Source organism: Bombus huntii, chromosome 14, assembly GCF_024542735.1.
Source record: "Bombus huntii isolate Logan2020A chromosome 14, iyBomHunt1.1, whole genome shotgun sequence".
NCBI classification, from domain to species: domain Eukaryota; kingdom Metazoa; phylum Arthropoda; class Insecta; order Hymenoptera; family Apidae; genus Bombus; species Bombus huntii.
Window position 1 is genome coordinate 3035946 of NC_066251.1, and position 21224 is coordinate 3057169.

Sequence of the window (21224 nt, forward strand, 5' to 3'; positions counted from 1 at the left end):
TTTTCTCTACAGGATCGTGTCATCTTTACTTGCCATATTTCACTTATTTATTATCTACTTGTTATTCATTCCGTTTGTCTGCTTGTTACCCGGCGCGTTCAGTTTACGCATTTCAGAAGCTACAGTTCATTGAAACGTTGAAGTTGAAAGTTGGCATCAACATCTCACTTATTGACTACATCACAGTGAGGTGTTATAAAGCCGACTGGACTCAGCAGTGACGACTCGAATAACGCTACCTTATGCTATTTGGTATCGTAAAATATTAGGATCATAAAATCTAAGAATGCTGTTGGACAACTGTTGTAACAATGCCGAAGATCGGGCTATTACCAAGGAACGAGCAGCCAAATTTATTGACCGAACTAACGGAGATTTTAACGGTGCCGTTCCGATCACTTTAGGTCCGATTGTATATTTTCCTAAGGTTGAAACCTACCTTAAATCAATGCCAAATATGAGAAAAGTACTATGCATGGCTAACTATTTCTCAAATCAGCTTTACGTTAAACGTCTCTCCGAAGAGGAGTAAATGTTTCACGTTCGCCAAAACGAGAACGAGGTGGAAATATAAAAATTGGAGAATCACGGCAGAATTCACCGTGCAATCTTCGTCCCCGTCCCCTCTTTGTCACCCCTTTCCTCTTCTCTTTCTTCTTCTTCCGTCAACCGGAGGAACTCTCCCTCGTGGTAATCCTGTTTCTCTCTGACCCTGTTTTTCTTCGTCCCTCTCTCCAGCTCCCCCTTTCCTCCCTCGTATACTGCGCTGTCCTTCGAGCTGCTCGTTCCTACACGAGGTTCGTCCTCGTCTATCTCATCGGTATTCGAGAGGTTCTCTCGGAGCTCGTGGGAAAATGAGGCAGGTGGTAGTTAGATCTCTGAGTCCAGAAACGAGAGATGTGCCTCTCCGCCCGGCAGCGCCATTCATTCGTACGCGTACGTTGTACGTGTGTACACGGTACACGCTTATGTGTACACATCTACAGACGCGTACAGCTGGGGACAAAGATAAGTGGACAGGTAGTGGAAATAGTTGTATCAACGAGCTTTCGTTAAACACGACTTGTTTGTACGAAAATGAAAGTATATTAATTTCAATTAGCGGGAAGGAATTTCACCAGAACTCAAACGAGACACGGCTATCGTGATTGCATCGATGAAATTTCAAACGTATCTGAAAATATACATAGACGTTGCGACATACTTATCGCAGGTATACACTTCTCAAGGATCACCGAACCATCCGAGTCTTGTAACTTCCATATACGTCTTTTAATTATGACTCGTTTTTATTCCATTTCTATTAGGTTGTCCGAAAAGTAGCTTTCTTTCGCAGACGTGTTTTTGACAACAGTGCACCTCCGCACGAACGTGAAACCAAGTCTGTGAAATGTCGCCGTGTTTATCTCGACAGAACAAAACGGATCGTGCGTAATTCGACAAAATAACATCAAGCAAAATGTTCTTGCGCATCTATCGTTCCCACCACCAGAACTCAATTAGTTAATTACTTGACACGACGAATCAGATCCGCAGAGTAAAGAGACAATACCCTTTAGATTTAAGCATTAGATTCAACTAGAATCGAACATACTATAAACTCTTATAATCCAAGTTACAGTACCACGCCAAAATAATTTACTTATAATTCTCAATAAGAATTGATTGTAAAAGGTCTACCAAATAAAAAAAAAAAAAAATCTATCGTTCCCTTAAAAACGAAAGTACCGAACTAATTCTCCGGTACCTGCGCTCTTATTTTTCTTCCCGACTGTATTCGGTTAGCAATTAAGTGATTGTGAATTTTATCAATACCACCTAACGACAAAATTCACAATCATTTAGTGCCAACCATTGCCAACCGAATATATCAGCGTATATTATTTATGGGAACGTTTGAACAGGCAGAAATAATGTTGTAAGAAGCGAACCCTATCGATGAGAGGACGGTACATATTTTTGTGCGATGGACAGAGCCAGTAGCAATTAACCGGTGCTCCTTAACGAGAGCTTCCGGCTCGATTAACAAGAAATCATGAGAGTTTCGGCGACGCCTTTTTAAGTGGCTGTCGCGCTTGTCGCTTCGTTAATAAGTCGACAAAGTACTGTCTCGTGATACCAAGCGGAGGAAGGGCTGTAGGGGGATGTATACGTGTAACTGGAAACCTGAGAAATTGGCTTTCGTTCGATGAGTCAGACCGTATTTACGGTTAATCAATTTCAGACGCGAGGGACTCTTAATTGCCATATTTATTCGCAGTTATAATCGCAGCTACGTAACGCTTAAAATTTTCCCAACGTTGCTGCGAGGAATTAAATTCTCCATATAACCGCGTCTTTATCCAGAGAGTTGTTGCGATCGAATACTAAACTAACCGTGAACGAAGAAAATTGTGCAATAACGAAAGGAAATTTCATCTAATTAGCTGTTTTTAACTTTATCGACGAGTTTATTCAGCCGGAGAAAGGATATGTCTTTAATCGGAGCGTATACGTTCAAATCTAACGTTTCTTCTTGGTGTCAGCTTTTAAAAATTCCATAAAATTCTCACGATTATTCGCTAAATGAGACGAATTTGAAATTTTCTTCAAATCTCACATGGTAGTTTAGATTTAATTTTAAGCTGAGAAGATTAATTTTAAGAAGAGGAAGATTACGAGCAACGTGCTCGGTTAAAGACAATAAATTTCAAACAATTATCGTTGACAATGAAACGATGGCGAATATCTTAATAAGGAATTCAGGGGTGAGATTTCACCTTTCGCAATTTCTGTAAAATTATGATTCTTATTTACCTCGGCTTCTCTCATTTTTAAACCAAGTGGACATGTTTGTACATTGATCTCGATCGAAAAATGCGTTGTTGTCACTATGTAAGAAATTATACGTAAGGAATTTATAATGGCTGCTGTTGGACTACATTCGGAACACGGTCTGCAAGCAATCGAAGTCACGAGAGAACGATAAATGCCGTCGCAAATTACGAAGAAATTAAATGGACGAAACGCACATGTAACGCAGCGTGAAACGCGACATGTGCATACGAATTTCGTTCGGTCATCGTCGACGACTTCCTTAAAGGGTCTCTCGTCTCAATTTCGAAAGAAATTATGAGAACCGTGAGTCAGCTCTGCTGGAATTTCAGGATAAGGAACGGCCGCGTCTATCAAATATACCTGCGGACATATCCGGCGTAGGTGGTCCTCGGTTACATTTCTGAAAGCTGCGTCACGGTCAACGTTAAACGGCAAAATCCATCCTAATCTCCTTGCCACGTCGAATAACCAAAAAGGATTCCTCAGATTTCCCGTCCTGATTCTTCCTTTTTAATGGCTACGTAGCTACGTATTCGGAATTTTTTTACACGAGAGATCTATCTATACGAAACACGTAGCGGTAATGGCATAAACTAAAGGATATATCCCACTAACGCACACGGTGCGTCCGTATAAATGGTTACTAGACGCAATTGTTGCGATTTTGGCTTCGAAGATCGAGTCAGGAAGCGACTAAAAATTGTTATTATCCAAACTAAAGATATCTTCTAAGCAGCAGAAGAGGGGGAGGAACGACAGGGAGGGAACGACAGTTAGAAATAAGTAAAGGCAATATAAGAGATGTAATCTTCCAAAGCCGAAAGGCACGGACTAAGATTAAATAAATAATAAATAATAATAACTAAAGATATCTTCTATGAAAGAGATATACGCGGGTAAAGTACGAGTGAAAAGATACGCGATATCAAAGGTGAATAAATTCTTGACAATTTGAACTAGCCAAATAACAACAATTTAGACTGATTTTGCAAGTCTTGCTCGTTTGTCTACTAACACAGAACCGGATTACTCTATGTCTCTTTGACGAATTACTTGTAAAACTTACTTCCGCGATGAAATTAATACTTCTCTTACATTTTCAATACTAAACAGATTATGTATTAGACGAGCGAAACCGTAAAGTACTTAACAGTGATATAGTAGTGTTCCCGAAATAATAAAGCTAAAATGAAAGATTCAGATTTATAGACTTACAGCGTTAAACGGTACATTTGCAGGTAGAAAGTAGCCGAGAAGCGATTTTCTTGGAGTAATTTAGTCTGGTCGAAAAGGAACTGCCTGGAGATCGTTTCCTTTTATTTCTACACTACCAGCAATTTATACCGGTCATTGTTTGCCCGTGGGTGGAAAGAAGAAAGACGAAGATGAGAGAAGGCCTTTAATTTCCAGTGTCTCAGGCCCGTGCTCGACACAATGCGCCCTGTTCCTTTTCAGCTTCGGTGTCCTCCCCCTTGAGCGCAGACCGACGGCTGCGTGCTATACGCGTGGGAAAACCGAGCACGTGCGCAATCTTCAACATAAGACCCCACAATGGACGCCTTTGGGGCCCTATCGGAGCCACTTCGTGCCCCTTCTTTCAAGACGTTGGCTAGCAGTTCTCTCCCTCTATCGATTTTAACTCCTAACGTGACACCAACTCGTTTGCAATGCCCATCGAAATGTTCCACTTTATGCATTAAATATATTTATTTATTTGTTGGGATTGTTTATTCGTGTAAATTTGACCGTAAAATTCGTATATACAAGTCATTGTATAATAGTTGTATTTCACATCGAGACATTCCAGCTTATCTTTCGTATAATTTTCTAATTTTTTCTACACATTTTACCGTAGAATTTTTCACGCACATCTTTCGTATTCGTCCATCTTCGACATCATGTTCCGCGTGGTTTGTCAATTTTTTGCACGGGACCTTTCTGTGTTTCGAAATATTTAATTTAAAGATTCTCTGCGAAGAATCGATACTCATCGCTTGAAATCGATATTCTCGACATAAAATTTCTCTGACACGGCGAGAAACGTTGATCAGATGCTTGCAAATCAGCTTGAATGGATGAAACGCGTAACGATACGACACGCAAAAATTCTCAACAACCGAGCATCGGATGTCTGATATGATCAATAAGCAATTCTACCTCGCTATTATGCGATGACTCGACGCACGTGCTGAAGTCCTCAAACAACTCGTTAAAATCACATTCAGTCCGTACACTCTCGCACAATGGTAATTCGATTCATGTTCTTCATGTTATTTTACGTTTGATATTTTCTTATGAAATATCCCTGAAATTGAAAGCGCGAACATTTGCCCGTCATTCGTCTGACAAAAACAAAATAATAATTCTACTTAGTACCTGTCCGAGCCTAACAATTTATTATTTAAACATAAAACTCTCTTTCTATTCCCATTAAATTCACAACAAAGTATATATCTTTTATAAAAAAAAAAAAAAAAAAAAAAAAAAAAAAAAAAAAAAAAAAAAACACCGCAGACGACGAAATTTTCCAAAAAATAGAATGGAATTTTGCTGTTCAAGGATGCCGAGTTCCAAGTAAACAAGGGGTATCCTGTTGCGCGATTAGTATTATTTTGATGGGGGGAAAAAAATGAAGAGGTGGAAGGTCGAAGGAAGCTAGGCGATTCAGGTTTTACCGGAAGATCCTGCGGAAGCGGAGCGAGGTCGCCGTGCGTACACGGAAGTGATGACGTGTGTCGGGAGCGGGTATTGCGAGCACGTGCCATGAGGTAGCATTCAATTAAAAAAAGAGGAAGGGCAGAAAAGGCCATTTAAATAGGGCGAAGTGCACACGGTGTGTGCACAAGCCGCCAGGTGAACTCGACATTCCGTGAGAATGCTCTCACTTCTCCTCCTTTTTTTCTCCTCTTGTTGTTCTTCGTGGTTACTCGGAGCGAACAGTAGGTCAGAAGGTCCGGCGTGTTTGCGTCAGGAGATGCTAACGGCACAGCATGCAAATTTTACCTCTTCTAAACACGAACAGCCCGGCGAACGAGCATGTTTCGCTCGAAAGAATTTCCACAATCCCTTTCATCCACTGATCCTCACGAACGAATTTTAAACATTGTTTCGCCCTACGGTAAAAATATCGATTCGCTTTTCTTCCAGACAAATGAATTCACGTTTCGAACGCAAAAAAAGAGAACTCTGGTTTTTGTGGAACAAATTGACCCTTTCGATGTTTACGTCTTTACGTGATTAACTTTCATCTGCGAACTTACAGTCCTCTTGGGACTCGAGTCTTATTGAACGTCGGGTTAATACACGGCGATACAATGAGAAACAATAGCGAAACGACCAGATCACATGGTAACTGGGTAATCGATACCATGACAATAGAATATGGTAAGTATAATAAAAACAATCCACCATAATGGTAAAGACGTTCCAGATGTATTTTCTTTGCTCGTGCAAATACAGAAGACCCGAAGAAACTTTGAACAAATGTTTAATTAGTCTCCAAAGTATGGATTTTCCTCAGCTTCGTCGAAAATATGAGATTCCATAAATATCAGCCATCTGTTACTTACTTACGTACACAAAAGCCGCTATAATTTCCTATTAGGCTTCGTCTTTCACCGATTTAAATAATAAATAATACTTTGACGATCAACGACATCGAATTAGGTAACAGCGAATCCACGAGGGGAGGGAAAAAAACTATCATAAGGAACAGTAACAAGTATACAATTGTTATCCATGGGGGTAGCCCCTATGAAAACCCCTCAGATATTAGCTAACCGGAAATCGACGCGTGCGAACCGATGTCACAGGGGTTGATATTCGAGATAGAAAAGAAGGGGATCACGATTTCGTTGGCACGAGCCAAACGACTGGCGACATATGTTCACCAACAGCTGATATACTTGCTAATAAGTCTCTCTCTCTCTCTTTTCCTCTTACACGTCGTTGGAATAAATGATAACCGCGAGCATACACGAAACATGGGAAATTTCATGGCTGTGAGAAAACTTGTTAACGCCGCACGTGTTCCGTGATCCGAAACGATACGTTTTACTTCGAAAGTTTTACTCTGTATGCGTGACAATGATATATAAAGTAAAAGAATATGCTGCTCTTTATCATAAATCGAGCGAGCAAATTTATTATCATTTATTCGACTAACTCAATTTTTGTAAACGTAAATATAATATAAATTAAATTACTAAACCTAAATGTACCTATTTATAAATCAGGGTTAGTACTTCACTTCTAGAAAAATACAAGTTAAAAATGGAACTTTTTTAATACTTTTTCTATTCTATTTTTCTAGAATTTTTCCATTCACTTCGTATTTCTACATTTTCTGCGTTTCTCTGTTTCTTCGCTTTCTAAACTAAAAGAAAAAAAAAGAACACCATCGTTCTCGATAAAAAGAAAGTAAGTGGAAAATGGACAATTTTGTCTGTAGTTGGACGAAAGTATCGCACGAAATACGTCAAATATGGAAATATTGGAAACGTTGCGGTCACTTCCTATTAGCAAAACGTAATCTAGTCATCGTATGTATTCTTACGAGGATACATTAAACATACGGACATAAAAGATAGGTTACATGGTGAATATATTGATTGCACTTGCGTACTCTGTTACGCTTAATATGTATATATGTAGTTGAATGACTGACGTAAGTCCTACACGAGTTCAGCACGTGCGGTCATCGTCTAGAAGCTATTGTATAACGCGCGTAATCCTCCACGTGGATTAATCGAGACGTTGAATTAACTTTGTATTATTCGCCGACGCAGTTGGAACTTCTCTACCCACCCGGGTCGTGCAAAAACAACGAACAATGAACTATGAGCGGCACGTGAGAGGAAGCTGACTTGAAATCGAGTCGGCACGTGGCCGTATTAAGTATGTTTCACCGATTGGCATCGTTCTAATGGACTGTTGTCGTTGATCGCGATAATCCACGTGGGACAGATATCATTAACAATAGTTTTACGATCCTAACCCGATCGATAACCGGACGTATTTTATTTTTTCATTCTTTTTTTTTTTTTTAATAAATGTTCCAACAGATTTCACGTTAATTAGAAAATTCATTTTCAAGCGTATGAGAAACATAAGAGAAACGACGTTTCGTTATTCGGTTGGATAGCGAAAAGCGAGCATTACGTAAATCCAAAAATTCGTTTCCAGACATACAGACGCGATAAGGCTACGTTTTACAAAGTATAATCGTCCTCGTAGCAGCAGAGACGTTAAAAACAATCGTCGATTCGAAAACGTACTTGGACGGTTCGCTAATCTCTCGCGAAATTATTTGAAATTTTGCATCGATGAAAAACAGGGAAAACGAAAGGTGCCGAATACATTGAAATATAAAATGAACGGGCAAGAGCCTGTTACTTAGGTCTTTCACTTTTATCCTCGCGATTAATTTCAAAACGAAACGAGAAAGCGAAAAGAGTGGCAAATGATCGCGCATGCTTCAGGTCGCAACGACTGCACTTGCGATAACGGTAGCCCCGTTTTGGAATGCGAGAAATGCGCCGCATTCATTCGTTTCGATTCGTCGGTGTCGTCTCGATTTCGCGCGACTGTCGTTTCTCGAACGTTCATCGGAACAATCCACTAGGTTTCAATGGGCGGCTACCGTTTTTCGGTGCTCGAACGCATCATCTTTACCGCTTTATTACACCGGCAATACGATCGCTATGAAACAGCCCTAAGACTTCAATCAACATTTTTCATTATCACTTTTTGCGCTCTCGGGGAAACCAATCAACGTATACTGTTACACGTGGAGATTTCATTTACCGGCTGGTTAAATTATGAATCGCAATCTTACAAACGAGATGGGTAACTTTATACAGATTGGAGGTAGTAGCGACACATCGAGTAATGATAATTTGTTTCGATCAATTTAACCGGTGCATTCGTCTTCGCTAGTTGTCAAGTCGACTTATTTAAATCGATTAATTTTTCTCGCGGATAATTAGACGATATAAATATACCGGTGTAATTTATGCGAGTTAAAAATCGCTTCAAATTTTGAAAGATTATTTATCAACATGCAACTCTTGCGATTAGTATTACAACAGACAAGACACGCTACCAGTATGATTTCATTACCATTAATTACCAGCTATGAATTATTTATTGTAATTCTTTACGACGACTGGAAAAAGCTTCGTCATCTTTTATCTGTCCCGTCGTTTACGACAAAAATTAATGCAACATCGTATCTCGTTATACGCGCTTCGTATAAATGAAAATATGCTCCATAGAAAATTTGACGAGCCGACGAATCCGTTCTTCGCCGGCTACACTCCGATTACGAAGAATCCTCGATATCGTCGATTCGAACTACGCCAAGTGAGAATTGCGTCGCGAAGTACGGCGAAACACGCGCGAAATATAAACTTCCCGTTTAAATGGAAATTCAAACGCAACTGACCATTGCTTACATACTTATATACGTAGAACCGCAAAACGTTAACCATTGCCCGGAGCACCAGCAGCTAATTGGAATCCGCGGATGCGAGCGACAAGGGAATGAAGCAGGTAAAAGGCTGCTGGACATCCGCGGAACAAAGAATAAGAGAAAGAAGAGACCGAGGAGTTTCGCGTTATCTCGGCATCGCGTAAGTTCTACGGAGGTGCCGGCGTCGTTAGGGACACGTGCAATTGGCTGGCTTGAAGGGAGTAGCGAAGAAAGAAAGAAAAGAAAAGAAAAGAAAAAAAAAAAGAGAGGAAGCCGAGGAAGGTATGGACACGAAGACGAAGAAGAAGACGAAGAAGAAGACGAAGGATGCCTCGTAAAATCGCGGTAGCAAGAAGAAGGTGGTCGGACGAGGGAGAACCGAGACAGGAGAAGAAGGATGGAACTAACGTGCGTAATTATTCGGTGCGAACGATGTTTAAGTGCCCCACTGGCGCAGAAATAAGCGTGGTAGTTGGCAGAAAGAGCCGAGGCGAGGAGGGAAAAGATGGGAGAAAGAGGCGAAAAAAAGAATAATTGAAGGAATGGCCACGCAAACCGAGAAGGATAGAGAAAGATTGGAGGGGGGTACGAAGTGTATAATTCAGCAAAAGCCTGGACGAAATTAGTATCTGGAAGTGCTTGCAGCAAGCGGCAGGATGTACACGTGAGGCACGCCGAGTTATTCATTCCGGACGATGACTATCCAAAGCGAAGGACGATTTTACGATCGTCTTGGCGAAATTAAACCTCGGCCCGAACAAATCCACCCGAGGGCTACTTTCGACCAATTTTCGACGGCGATCAATTGGCCAAACTGAAAATCTGTAATCTTTTCGTTCGTGCGCGGCTTTAAATCGAGCCGTATACATAGGTAGATACGTTGACGCATGAAAATCACTTCTCCGAGCGTGGCGTCGCGTGTAATTGCACCGCCGACAGAGAAATTCTCGAGATCGATAAACGAAAGATTGTTCCGAGAATCGAAGAATGGCACGCACATTCGTAACTCGTTTGTATAATTTTCAAATAATCTTACGGAAAGGGATATTCGGACTTTGCAACTGTGATCATCCGGCGAAATACTGAAACTAACGATACACACAGCCTTGGGCTCATAGTCGATAGCGGTCAATTAAAAAATACCGTGTAAATAGAAAATCGTTACACCGCAGAAATTAGATCATTTTGTCGACATCGTGTCATTTATATAAACGCGCAAAAACATTTGTCGTTGAAAATTGCCTGTAGTCTCGATCGATGAACGGGATATTCGCTTAAACAGATAAACTTCTCACGCTTTTCTATTATCCGCCAATTCAGTTTGTCCCGACGTGATAGGATATCACGAGGTTTATCCGTGCATCTGAGAACAAAACTGATCGCTCTTTTTCTCTTTCGTGTCGAGCGTTTAATATCAAGAAACGATAATGACTTTGTAAGCATATCGTTAAAAACGCATTTTCAGTGGTTGCGGTTCCTGCAAACGAAAAACGGAAAAAAGACAACCAGAGTACCGTTCCTTTGCAAGTGCTCTTCGAATAATGATTGCACGAGGAAAAATACGGTTACGGTTTCCTAAATAAGTGAATATAAATTAAACATGACATCGTAAGCTTCTTTCAGCAACGAAGAAACCGTAATATAAGAGTACCGTCGAACATAAATTATTCGACCGATTACGATTCTCTTAGACAAATTCAAAATTAAATCATCAGCCATCTAAAACCATATTTTCAACAAGACGAACAAGATACGTTAAATTCTCATCGAAAAAATTAGAAGGTAAATGTTCGACCGCTTCCGGAGACAAAAAGAACCTAAATAATCATGGTATCTGTAAAAGTACGCCTCGAAGAACGATCAGACGTTAAGGTATACGTCTTAAAGAAGGCCTAGACGACCGCGCTAATTGTCGCATTCGGTAATACGGTCGGCGGCCAACGAAGACTCTGTGCTACGCCCACGCGACATTCGTAATAAACGATTCATCACATCCTTTTCATAACGCTGAGTTTTATCGCGCAACGTTTGTGTTCGCATCCGCGGCGTGTCTCTCACGCGACACCGGAGTTAATACGCAGCAGAAAATGATTGATCAATTGGCGGAGAGGAAACGATGAGCGCGAGCGCGACCGGCTACGGTGCTATGATTTCGCGGTGACTTGGTAGCATAGACGCACGTACCGTGATTCAGTAACGTGTAACTAGTGGGATTGCGATCGGGAGGACGCCGGACTTGTGCCCAGCACGCTCCTCCAGGCTGCTCCTCTTCGACGAGGATAAAACTATCGACCGGTGAGAAGGTACGACGAGGATGAGATTACGATAAGAAGACGTAGCACGAGTTGTATACCCTCCTCGGGGCACTAGAATGGAAAAAGGAGGAAGACTAGGTGGAACGAGAAGGGGTCTCGCTCTCTTTCTCTTTTTCTCTTTTGCTGTATAGTTTACTCTTGCGGCAGAGACGAAGAGGACGTGGATACTGGGTCCTTCCGTATGAGCGCACGTTCGTGAAACAGCAAGCCGAAAAGAGTTAGGAGAGAAAGAGAAGAGAACGTTAAGCCGTGCATACCGTGGCACGACTACCCAAGGAGTATCAGAAGAGGTAGGAAATACGGGCTCGAACGGTAGGTGCAACGAGGACAAAGAAACGGTGACGATGGCTTGGTGTGGGCGCGTGTCTGGCAGCTGCCGCTTACAGGTGGTGTGCTTGCTTGGGAACCAACCTCTACGGACCGTTCCCACGGAAGGCCTGTCCCCCACTAGGGACCCTGACAGCAGCCCCTCGCCCCACCCTGCCGATGGGTCCTTGACTATATAAACTACAGCCTCGCCCGACCAGCCACCACAGTCACTGTGATCGTTCACGAAGTTCGAACGGGAGACGCGTCGGAGATACCAGTTTTTCGATACCTTTCCCGTAGAATCGACCGAATAATCATTTGCTGAAAAACTCGTTGTGTGACATCAGAGATAATAATTAGTTGGACAAGAAGTGTGATATCGCGATAAGCGAATCGTAATCAGTGCGACGTTAGTTAATCGGTGTGTGAAGCAACCCCCCGACGAAAGGATTAATCATGCAGATGCACGAGCAGATTATGATGGTTGATGGACAGGAGCAACCGATCTCCAGGACTTATCAATACAGAAAGGTAAGCGTCCTTAGGTTTTCGTCCAACGCCTGTTCTATCTACTCAAATAGATTTTCTATTCTATTGGAATATCATTGGAACTAGAATACAGTTAAACTAGAGTCGAGTAACTGCAAGCCAAACGAATAATTCCTGCAATTCGAATTAAAAGATTCGCCTTTTCAAACGATCGTCTATAATGGTTCGTTCCTTTCGATTTACAGGTGATGAAACCTATGCTGGAACGCAAACGCCGAGCAAGAATCAACCGGTGCTTGGACGAGCTGAAGGACCTGATGGTCACAGCGTTGGCTGGCGACGGCGAGAACGTGGCCAAGTTGGAAAAAGCCGACATTCTGGAATTGACTGTACGTCATCTTCACAAGCTTCAAAGACAACAGCGTCTTTCGGCGAATCCGGTGATCGACGCGGATCGATTCAGAGCCGGGTATACGCATTGTGCCAACGAGGTTAGCCGTTGCCTGGCCGCCACTCCGGGCGTCGACGTTGCCTTGGGGACCAAATTGATGACCCACTTGGGTCACAAGCTGAATTCCATGGACAAAACTGGCCCCCTAACGATACACGTGGCCGCGCCGCAATCTTCCCCGTCTTCGAGCAGCGAGCTCAGCTCCGACGAATACTCGATGCCCCTCACTCCGGCTTCCAGCCAACCGTCTCCAGTTAGAATCGACATCGAAGGCATCTCGCAGAATCATCAAGGTCTTCTGCAGGTTGCCAAACCCAACGAGCCGATCTGGAGACCGTGGTAAACAAGAGGACGAACGATCTCAACGGGCAAAGCCATCGTAGACTCGGTTAACCGAGTTCTCGATGGAAAGCAATCGGACCCTCGCTCACGGAGAAGCGAAATTACCGTGGCTGAATCTTAAGAGGAGTCCATTATGCGAAGAACCATTATCGGTATTGCAATTTTGTCTGTGATTTGAGCGAATAATTCGCGCGCCTTCGATGCAAGTCGTGACGGAGTGGAAACTTCGGCTCCTCTTCGTGGAATCCTTTTCTTCTAAAATTAACGACGGGGAAATATCATTTCCCGTAATATGTGCAAATACAGATTCCTGAAGGAACGAGGATCGAGGAGACGAAGACGAAGAAAAGGAATAGACTTAAGACTTTCTATTTGCTCAAGACACTTTGGAGTGAGACGAGAAGGAGGATCATCGAAATATCTTCCTTTTTGTAATATCGTCTTACGGATAAATTTTGTATGTTTACTAATTGAAACGTAATGACGTGCCCGCGTTAGCGGCTAGAGCTTTAATTTACTTGACAGTTAGAATTTTCTATTGTTTATTTCATACTTTTATCGAGAATATTTTTATTTTGTCCATTTTGGCGCGAGAACAGTCGTGCAACTCGACATGTCGATTATATATATATGTTTCCTCGCGTCGATTACGTCACAATTTCGCGTATACATCGACTTGAGAAAGATTCATTCTCGCGCTAAAAACGTTGTTATGTGTGTGTTAACTCAGCCTGCTGTATTAATTTTTGTGTTTGACAAGCATTTGGAGATTTTGATTCTCATCGATAATTATTACTTATCAACACAAGAAAATAGCTGAGTAGAGAATCTTGTGATAGAGAAACGTGTACCTGTGATATTTACTCTAGATGTAAGAAAATTCTAGATCTTTAATAAATATATATTTCATTGAAAAGTTTCATACTTATTAATTCTTCCTATTCTCCCTCACCAATTAATTATTCTTCTGCTGTAATTAAACTCTTACACGCAGCTTTGCATCTTTAGATGTAGTACTTTTTTTTCGATCGAACAAAACAATTAATTATTGATTGCTAACTTTAATTAATATATCGTCTGCTGTTAATGCGGAAGCCACTGCATAAATTTTAATATTACTCAATATTATAGAAAATATAATTTTTGGTTAATATACATACATTAATATACTACTGAGATTCAGTCATGCGAATGAATCAAACATTACGATAAATAGAACTAAAACAATGAAGAATTGAGAAACTTCATAGTGTACTCACTCTAACAGCCCTCTCTGATGTCAAAGTAAAACATTACTTTCCCGCCACTCGCCTTCACCTGAAATCACGTAGTTCCTTAAGATTATAAATATAGCAAATTCTTCGTGCTAGAACGTTGACAACAATATATTACAATACGCGTATATTGCTAAAAATATTATTTCTATAGTAATATACTCTTAGCTAATATTCTTAAATTTACAGTGCTCATTTCTCTTAAATAGCAATCCCAGTTTAAACGAATTGGAATTGCAAAGGTGATTCTCAACAGTTTGAGAACCCTTAATAATTATCATAAACATATTACGATATTTTGGATAAGTTAATATTACTTCAAAATTGCGTAATGCGATACGTGTTCCAATCGTATATTATCTATCATTATCATAATCTATAATTATCTTATATAAATCTTTCGCAATCCACTTTATTATTTATATAAGACATTAACATACGATATTTTTCAAAAAATAAACTGTATATTTGACCATTTCTTGACACAATGCTTTTACATATATAAACAGAATTAATAATAATAATAATAAGTCCACCACAGAATTAACTTTCTTCAAATACAGATATAGCATAAATATAGCAAATAGTTATCATTGAACAACAAAAGAAAAACAGTCAGTACACTCTGTTTAATCAAATGTAACAATGTCACACTGCTCCGATACGCACGATCGACACATAAATCACAATCGATACGAACAAATGGTTCCAGCTCTAAGTTAACAATTTTCGATGAATATATTCACTAGACATTTAATATTAATCACCAACTAAAATACAGCACTAAAATAATGTTTTTCGATCTACCATAATATCCGTATTGAAACACACTTTACGTGTTATAGTGTGTTACTTAATGATGCTTCGAAATGTACATGTGTGTAAAGGGTTAGGTTAGTGAAGGAAGGAAAGTACGATCCATTTCAAGCGGTACCTTAACCGAAAATATCTATATTCTTAACCACTATCGTTCTCCCACAAGCGTTCGTACGTCATTTATTATTACTGTCTGTTATTAATAAATATTATTCTCTATTAAGATAATTTACCGATCTGCAATTTATTGAAGTATCATTGTCCACACATGTGCGAGCATCGAGTAAATGAGGGAATATTTCCAGGGTATATTCATATTCCGAGGAACTTAGAGGCACGATTCGGAGCACGAGACAGATACAACAATGGATAAAAGGCAGGTAAGCACAGGAAAACGGCAAACACTCTTAAAACACGATTATACTCACTTTTCCGAGAAGGAGACCGCCACTCAGCTGTAGCACGTGTTGTCATTACAAGTGCACGACCACGCTCCGCGGCCATCTTGCGGCAGTTCCTTCAAACTCTTGAGACACAAAATGTTTGAGCATTAGTCAAATAAAATCTGATTATTTGAATTGGAATTTAATTGGTTATTAAATTTGTGAAAAATATAAAGAAAATTAATGAATACGTAAAGAAGCGAAGAAAATGGTGTTTAATATTTTATTCAGTATATAATGGACGATTATGGTTTCTGTATCGTTTCCACTATTACCGATGCACAAATGACATCAATCGATTTATAACGGGATTTGTATGTATGTATTTCAAGTGAGATATTATGTAAAATAACTTCGTCGAAATATAGATGATTGTAAAGTTTTTGAATGTCTTTTTTATGCAAAATACAAAATACGTAAAATATATTAACAATAATCTAATAAAAAATTAGACTATTATTTCATTATTAATTAATTATTTATTAATTAACAAATAGTTAAAATGAAAATGTGCATGGTACCCTGAAATAAACAATTAATCCATACATTGTGTAAGAATGTTCAGCAAATGTTACTTCGATTTTATTGAAAAATGAATATTCCCGTGAATATTATTATTAACAAAATTATATTAAATTTACGTCTATACCTTGGAAATTGCAAGATTTGTAAAAAAGTATAGGAAATATACTATGATAATCAATAATAATCAAATTACAAATAGCCAAAACGAATCTTAGTGGCAATGAGTAAAATGAGAAATTTCGAGACCCGTTTTAAACGCAAAATAAACGCATACCCATGATATTGTTCTTTTTCTTGTTTTTATGTAAATCGATATATCAAATTATACACAATAATAATTTGAGTAATCAATGAATATGAATAAACGTCTTAATTTTTTTCACAGAAATACGCATGATATGTCATAAACGTAAAGTGCTCACTACTCTGAACTATACTAACCGCTTTACTTCGAGAATCGCAAGCAGAATGCATATCGATAAGTACATATATCGTTCCTGCTTTGGCGCCAATTGAACGTTTCCGTTACATATTTGAAATGCAACAATAAAAATATACTCAGAAGAAACACGACTATTGTTATTTATATAATTATTACATATAATGTAAATACAATTTTGATAATTGATATAATTTTATTTACTCTTCCAATCATAGAGATAGTGAGTTTAAATGATATTAGGTTTAAATGATCGAACAGAAAAACTAACTTTAAGAGATATATTAGAAGCTAATCATCAAGAACAAATATTAATCCACCTTATATCTAATCTGTAATATTAAGTATAATTAAGAATAATTAATAAATGCGAGAAAGTAATGTTTGTATATAAACACGATATGCATAACCTAGTAAATGAAGTTTAAAAAACATATAAACAAATATGTATATTTATGTACTTGTATATCATAATCTACTTACTTCGACGTCAATAGCAGCAAATGATTATATTAATAACAGGTATTGTTAATTATTTTCTCAATGTTCCCAATAATTTGCTTTATAAACTCGAAAAGTTCGTTGACACAAATCATCAACAAGCGACATAACTGCATGTGCATATACATATTCGTATGCATTTTCGAAAACTAGAGTGCGTTACAGTTCTTAGTTCATGATATACTACATTACCGACGTAACAATCGATATAGCAGTTTTAAATTACAAAGCCAATTTGAAACATAAATTTTGATACATATATGTGTACGTTTAAGTTTAAGTAAAATCACTCTAATGTAAAAGGAGTATTATCTTCTAATTCCTAATAGATATAATAAAACACAAATCTATAGGCTATTGGATTACTATTTTTCATTATTTTAAGCAAATAATAATGAAATGTTAAACTTTTGAACATAAAAATCTGTAAAAATGTAATTCTTGTATATCAAATATTTTACTAGCAGGGAAATACAATTATATCTATTGAATTTATTATTGTTCTTATGCTTATTGTATAATTTCAATGTAATCAAATGTTCCACTTTATTAACTTGAAACATTCAAATATTTTCCACTCAGAATTGCATCTATAACGAAAGATATTATGTGACTTTTATTAACTTTATCTATCCACAAATCCTATCGATTGGTTCTAATTTAGTTTCCAAGACAACGATTGCGCCGTTTAAAGTTATCCGCAATATCAGTGAAGAAAGAAACCGCGCAACTTACGTCAATCTCATTCATTTGTCGTTTTATTTATATTACTATGCAATAATACAAACATTATATTAAAGAAATCACGATTATGGTTCAAAATCAAATAGTTCAAGCTGCTACACCTACTGTGTGTTACCGGAATAAAGTGAAACCAATGAAAAGTGTTAAGGTATGTGATTTTCCTATTATCAGTCTATTTTTTCTTCTTAGTTTTTCGTTCAACTAAACAGCACGATTTAATTCTTCGAGTAACAAGATAATTTACTCACACTGTTAGATATCAAAAAGTACTGTAGAGACAATAACTCCAAAAAGTTCGCCAAATTCAATTAATCAACCTGCTTTATTCGCGGAGAAACAGAAAACAAAAGATGTAAAATTAAATGAAATCGAAAAGGAGGAACAGAAGGAGGAAGAAAAAATAACATCTACTAAAGAGGTATCTTTTCCATTAGATACTTATTCTAGAGTAATATATATATTATCTTTGTCAAATAAATTATTTCTTTTAATATCATCGATCGAGTATCAAATTATCAAATTATATAAAGAATGGCTTCAAGATTTTATAAAGATAGTTTCCTGTCGTGACAGAATATCAAGAGTAGAAGAAGAGAAGAACGTTTAGCTAGAGAAAAGCGAGAAGAGGAAGAAAGGGAAAGATTCGTAAAAGAAGCTGCTGAAAAGAAGGCAGCAGAGAGAGAAGAAATAATAAAACAAGCGAAAAGGTTTATTCTTTACAGGAAACCAATGTGTAGACGAATTAATCAAGGTCTTCTCGTTTCTGAGGTATTTAAAGAGTAAAAAATGTAGCACAAAAATTTCAATTTTAATCCAGTTGCCTTTTTATTTTTATTTTCTCGTCAGAGAAATATATTTGGATATGGAATTGTTAATTATGATTTCGTTAGTGTTATAGAGAATTGGATGCTCAACTAAAATTTCGGGAAACTCTTAAAAACGCAGATAAAGAGGAAGAAATAGCCTACGTGAATTCAATGAAAGAGGATTTAGCAAAATACGAAGAGGAAATGAAACATAAAACAGAAAAGCAGTTGGAGAAAAGAAAGCATTATGCCTTCGAATTAAAGAAACAGTAAAATTTTACAACATTTTACATACGTGGTAGAAAACATTTTCTTTATTTGAATAACTTAATTTCCCGACGTCGTTAGAATCGAAGAAACTAAGAATGCCGAAGCAGCGAGGGAGAGAGAGGTATTCGAAGCTGGTAAACAAGATCAAACAAATATGGAAAAATACTTGCAAGATATTAAAGAATTTGAAGCGCAACAAGTCAGTCTTTAATAATTAATATGTAATATTCCTTATATGTTTATGTTTAATAATTAATAGCTAAAAAAGAAGACTTATATTTATATATATTTATAATCTAACACGATATTACTTTGGTAATTATTTTTCGTAATGTATATGCGATATAAATGTGTTCGTAGTTGCAAAACAAGAAACAAAAATTAAAGCAATTTTTTAAAGACGCGATAGAGGAAAAGAAACAATTCGATCTGGAGCTTAAACACGAAGAAGAATTCGAGGATCGTGCAAACGAAATTTATCGGAATGCTAAAACGCGAATACAAAAGCTTCACAAAGCAGTGAAACACAAGGAAGAGGAAGAAAGAGAACAGAAATCTCAACTAATAGGTAATTGCATTTCAATTTCATTACAATTTACACGTATATTTTATTATTTATACGATTAAACGATTGATTATTTCAACAGCTGAGAAGTACGGCGTGGTTTTGAAGTCGATAAGAAGAAAGGTAGATATGGAGGAACAACTATTGAAAAAAGCTCAGGAGGAGCAAGAGGAACGATATCAAGAAAAACAAAAAGCACGGAAACAGCATGAGGATCAAATGCGACAGGAAGTGCAACGTTTTCGACTGGAGGTGTTGGCTACGAAGTCAAAGCAACTTCAAGAGGAAAGAGATTTGAAAACGTGGGAGACGATTCAAAGATTTAAGAGGGCCGAGTCCGACGAAAAATACAGAGACGAGGAACGAAAGAAAAATTGGGATAAAAAGATGGAATACGGGAACGAAATAAAAAAGTACATCGTAAGTGTTTTTTTTTTTTTTTTTGTACGTGGAGAAATCCTCATGGACATTCCGCTGTTCTAATAATCGTGTAACAGCAAAGTAGTGTCGAGCTCCTACCGACTAAAACCTCCCCAGACGGAACAGTTAGCCAGTGCGCGAGTTGATCGTCGGGCTCCTGTGTGTTTAATAACACCAAGCACCTTTTTAACCGAGCACACTCCCAGAAAGTACACCAACACACACGCAAGGGAGGGGCTGGCTGGCCACTTGCCTGTAGTATATTACTTTTAAGAGAATGTTTTGGTTTTGCAATCCTCTTTTTGGATTATTCCATCATGCTGAGGTTTCGAACTCGCGACGTGTCGTCTTCAGTTCTGAGCCTTAACGAGCGTAGCTAACTGTCCCGCCAATTATTTTACCGATCTAGTAACTTCACTTTCTAGACAAATGATTTCTGTCTACGATCTATTTTTCGCAAGTTCCTTCAGATCACTGTAGAACTCCGTTTACTTGAACCTAGAGTTCACTGGTTTTCTCCGCTATCTATGATTTTTTATCGGCAGGTTTCATTAATTTGAACGATGCTTGATACATTTTTAGAATGAAAAAATAGCGGAGAGAATAAAGGAGAGAATAGCGGAGGAAAAAGCTGCAGACGTGACAAAAATTATCGAGAAAGAGAATCAGAAGGTTCTTGACTATGCGGAGGAAGTTATAAATGAATCTAAAGGCGTGAGGCCACTTTATCCAATCCTTAAGGTTGTACAGGTATGTAAAATTATTTCTTAATAACTAGTACGAAATGTTTAAATTTCAAATTGACTATGATATTTTTACTGATAGGACTGTAAACGAGAGATGGGTTTAATACAACCCGAAAAGAGAGAAGAAACAATCGTTGAGAAACCTGGAAGAAAACAAAGGGTCCGCAAATGCCAAAAATTTGTCGCCGAAGATAAGATCCGTTATTTGTAACGACAAAAAATAGAAAAAAAGTTAATTGTCACTGTTTTACCAATATAACAAGAATTCTAATACTTAATTTTGCGTCTGTTCAAACTGTTTGAAATCGCTGTAGAATTGTTGGTGTGAAAATTTAAACTTTCCCTTTCGAAATTCATATCTAATTATTCGTTTATTTTGTATATAATTAAGAAATATAGTCATGATGAATTTTAATGTTAAGATCAAGTTTGTGGTATATTTATTTAATAAATGCCCATCAAATCAGATACTTTTCTTAC

General features: G+C 38.1%; 3 protein-coding genes across 9 annotated transcripts in view; 2 read left to right on the top strand and 1 right to left on the bottom strand.

Annotated features, from left to right (window-relative positions):
• Positions 1–15817, bottom strand: part of LOC126873465 (tubulin monoglutamylase TTLL4-like) — a 236845-nt gene extending 221028 nt beyond the window's left edge. For 3 of the 7 annotated variants that reach the window (XM_050634330.1, XM_050634322.1, XM_050634326.1), the window contains exons 1-2: positions 15714–15817; positions 14455–14512 (exon numbers count right to left, since the gene is read on the bottom strand). The gene's annotated coding sequence lies outside the window, so the exon portion shown is untranslated. The other 4 variants (XM_050634328.1, XM_050634323.1, XM_050634325.1 and 1 more) reach the window with 2 other exon arrangements.
• On the top strand, positions 11467–14111 carry LOC126873466 (enhancer of split m7 protein-like). Its single transcript, XM_050634332.1, has 2 exons — positions 11467–12444; positions 12648–14111. Exons 1-2 carry the CDS (start codon positions 12370–12372, stop codon positions 13194–13196), a joined length of 624 nt encoding a protein of 207 aa, XP_050490289.1. The 5' UTR covers positions 11467–12369; the 3' UTR covers positions 13197–14111.
• Positions 15818–19319: 3502 nt separating the features above from the next.
• LOC126873367 (trichohyalin-like) lies at positions 19320–21159 on the top strand. Its single transcript, XM_050634155.1, has 4 exons — positions 19320–19581; positions 19661–19998; positions 20581–20748; positions 20824–21159. Exons 2-4 carry the CDS (start codon positions 19708–19710, stop codon positions 20953–20955), a joined length of 591 nt encoding a protein of 196 aa, XP_050490112.1. The 5' UTR covers positions 19320–19581; positions 19661–19707; the 3' UTR covers positions 20956–21159.
• The last annotated feature ends 65 nt before the right edge of the window (positions 21160–21224 follow it).

What these genes read in the sequence shown, in the direction of transcription:
- LOC126873466 (XM_050634332.1), top strand. Translation starts at nt 12,370, where the DNA reads ATGCAGATGCACGAGCAGATTATGATGGTTGATGGACAGGAGCAACCG. An exon ending in GGACTTATCAATACAGAAAG is followed by an intron (nt 12,445 to 12,647) that starts GTAAGCGTCCTT and finishes TTCGATTTACAG; the next exon opens with GTGATGAAACCTATGCTGGA.
- LOC126873367 (XM_050634155.1), top strand. Translation starts at nt 19,708, where the DNA reads ATGGAGGAACAACTATTGAAAAAAGCTCAGGAGGAGCAAGAGGAACGA. An exon ending in ACGAAATAAAAAAGTACATC is followed by an intron (nt 19,999 to 20,580) that starts GTAAGTGTTTTT and finishes ATACATTTTTAG; the next exon opens with AATGAAAAAATAGCGGAGAG. An exon ending in CAATCCTTAAGGTTGTACAG is followed by an intron (nt 20,749 to 20,823) that starts GTATGTAAAATT and finishes TTTTACTGATAG; the next exon opens with GACTGTAAACGAGAGATGGG.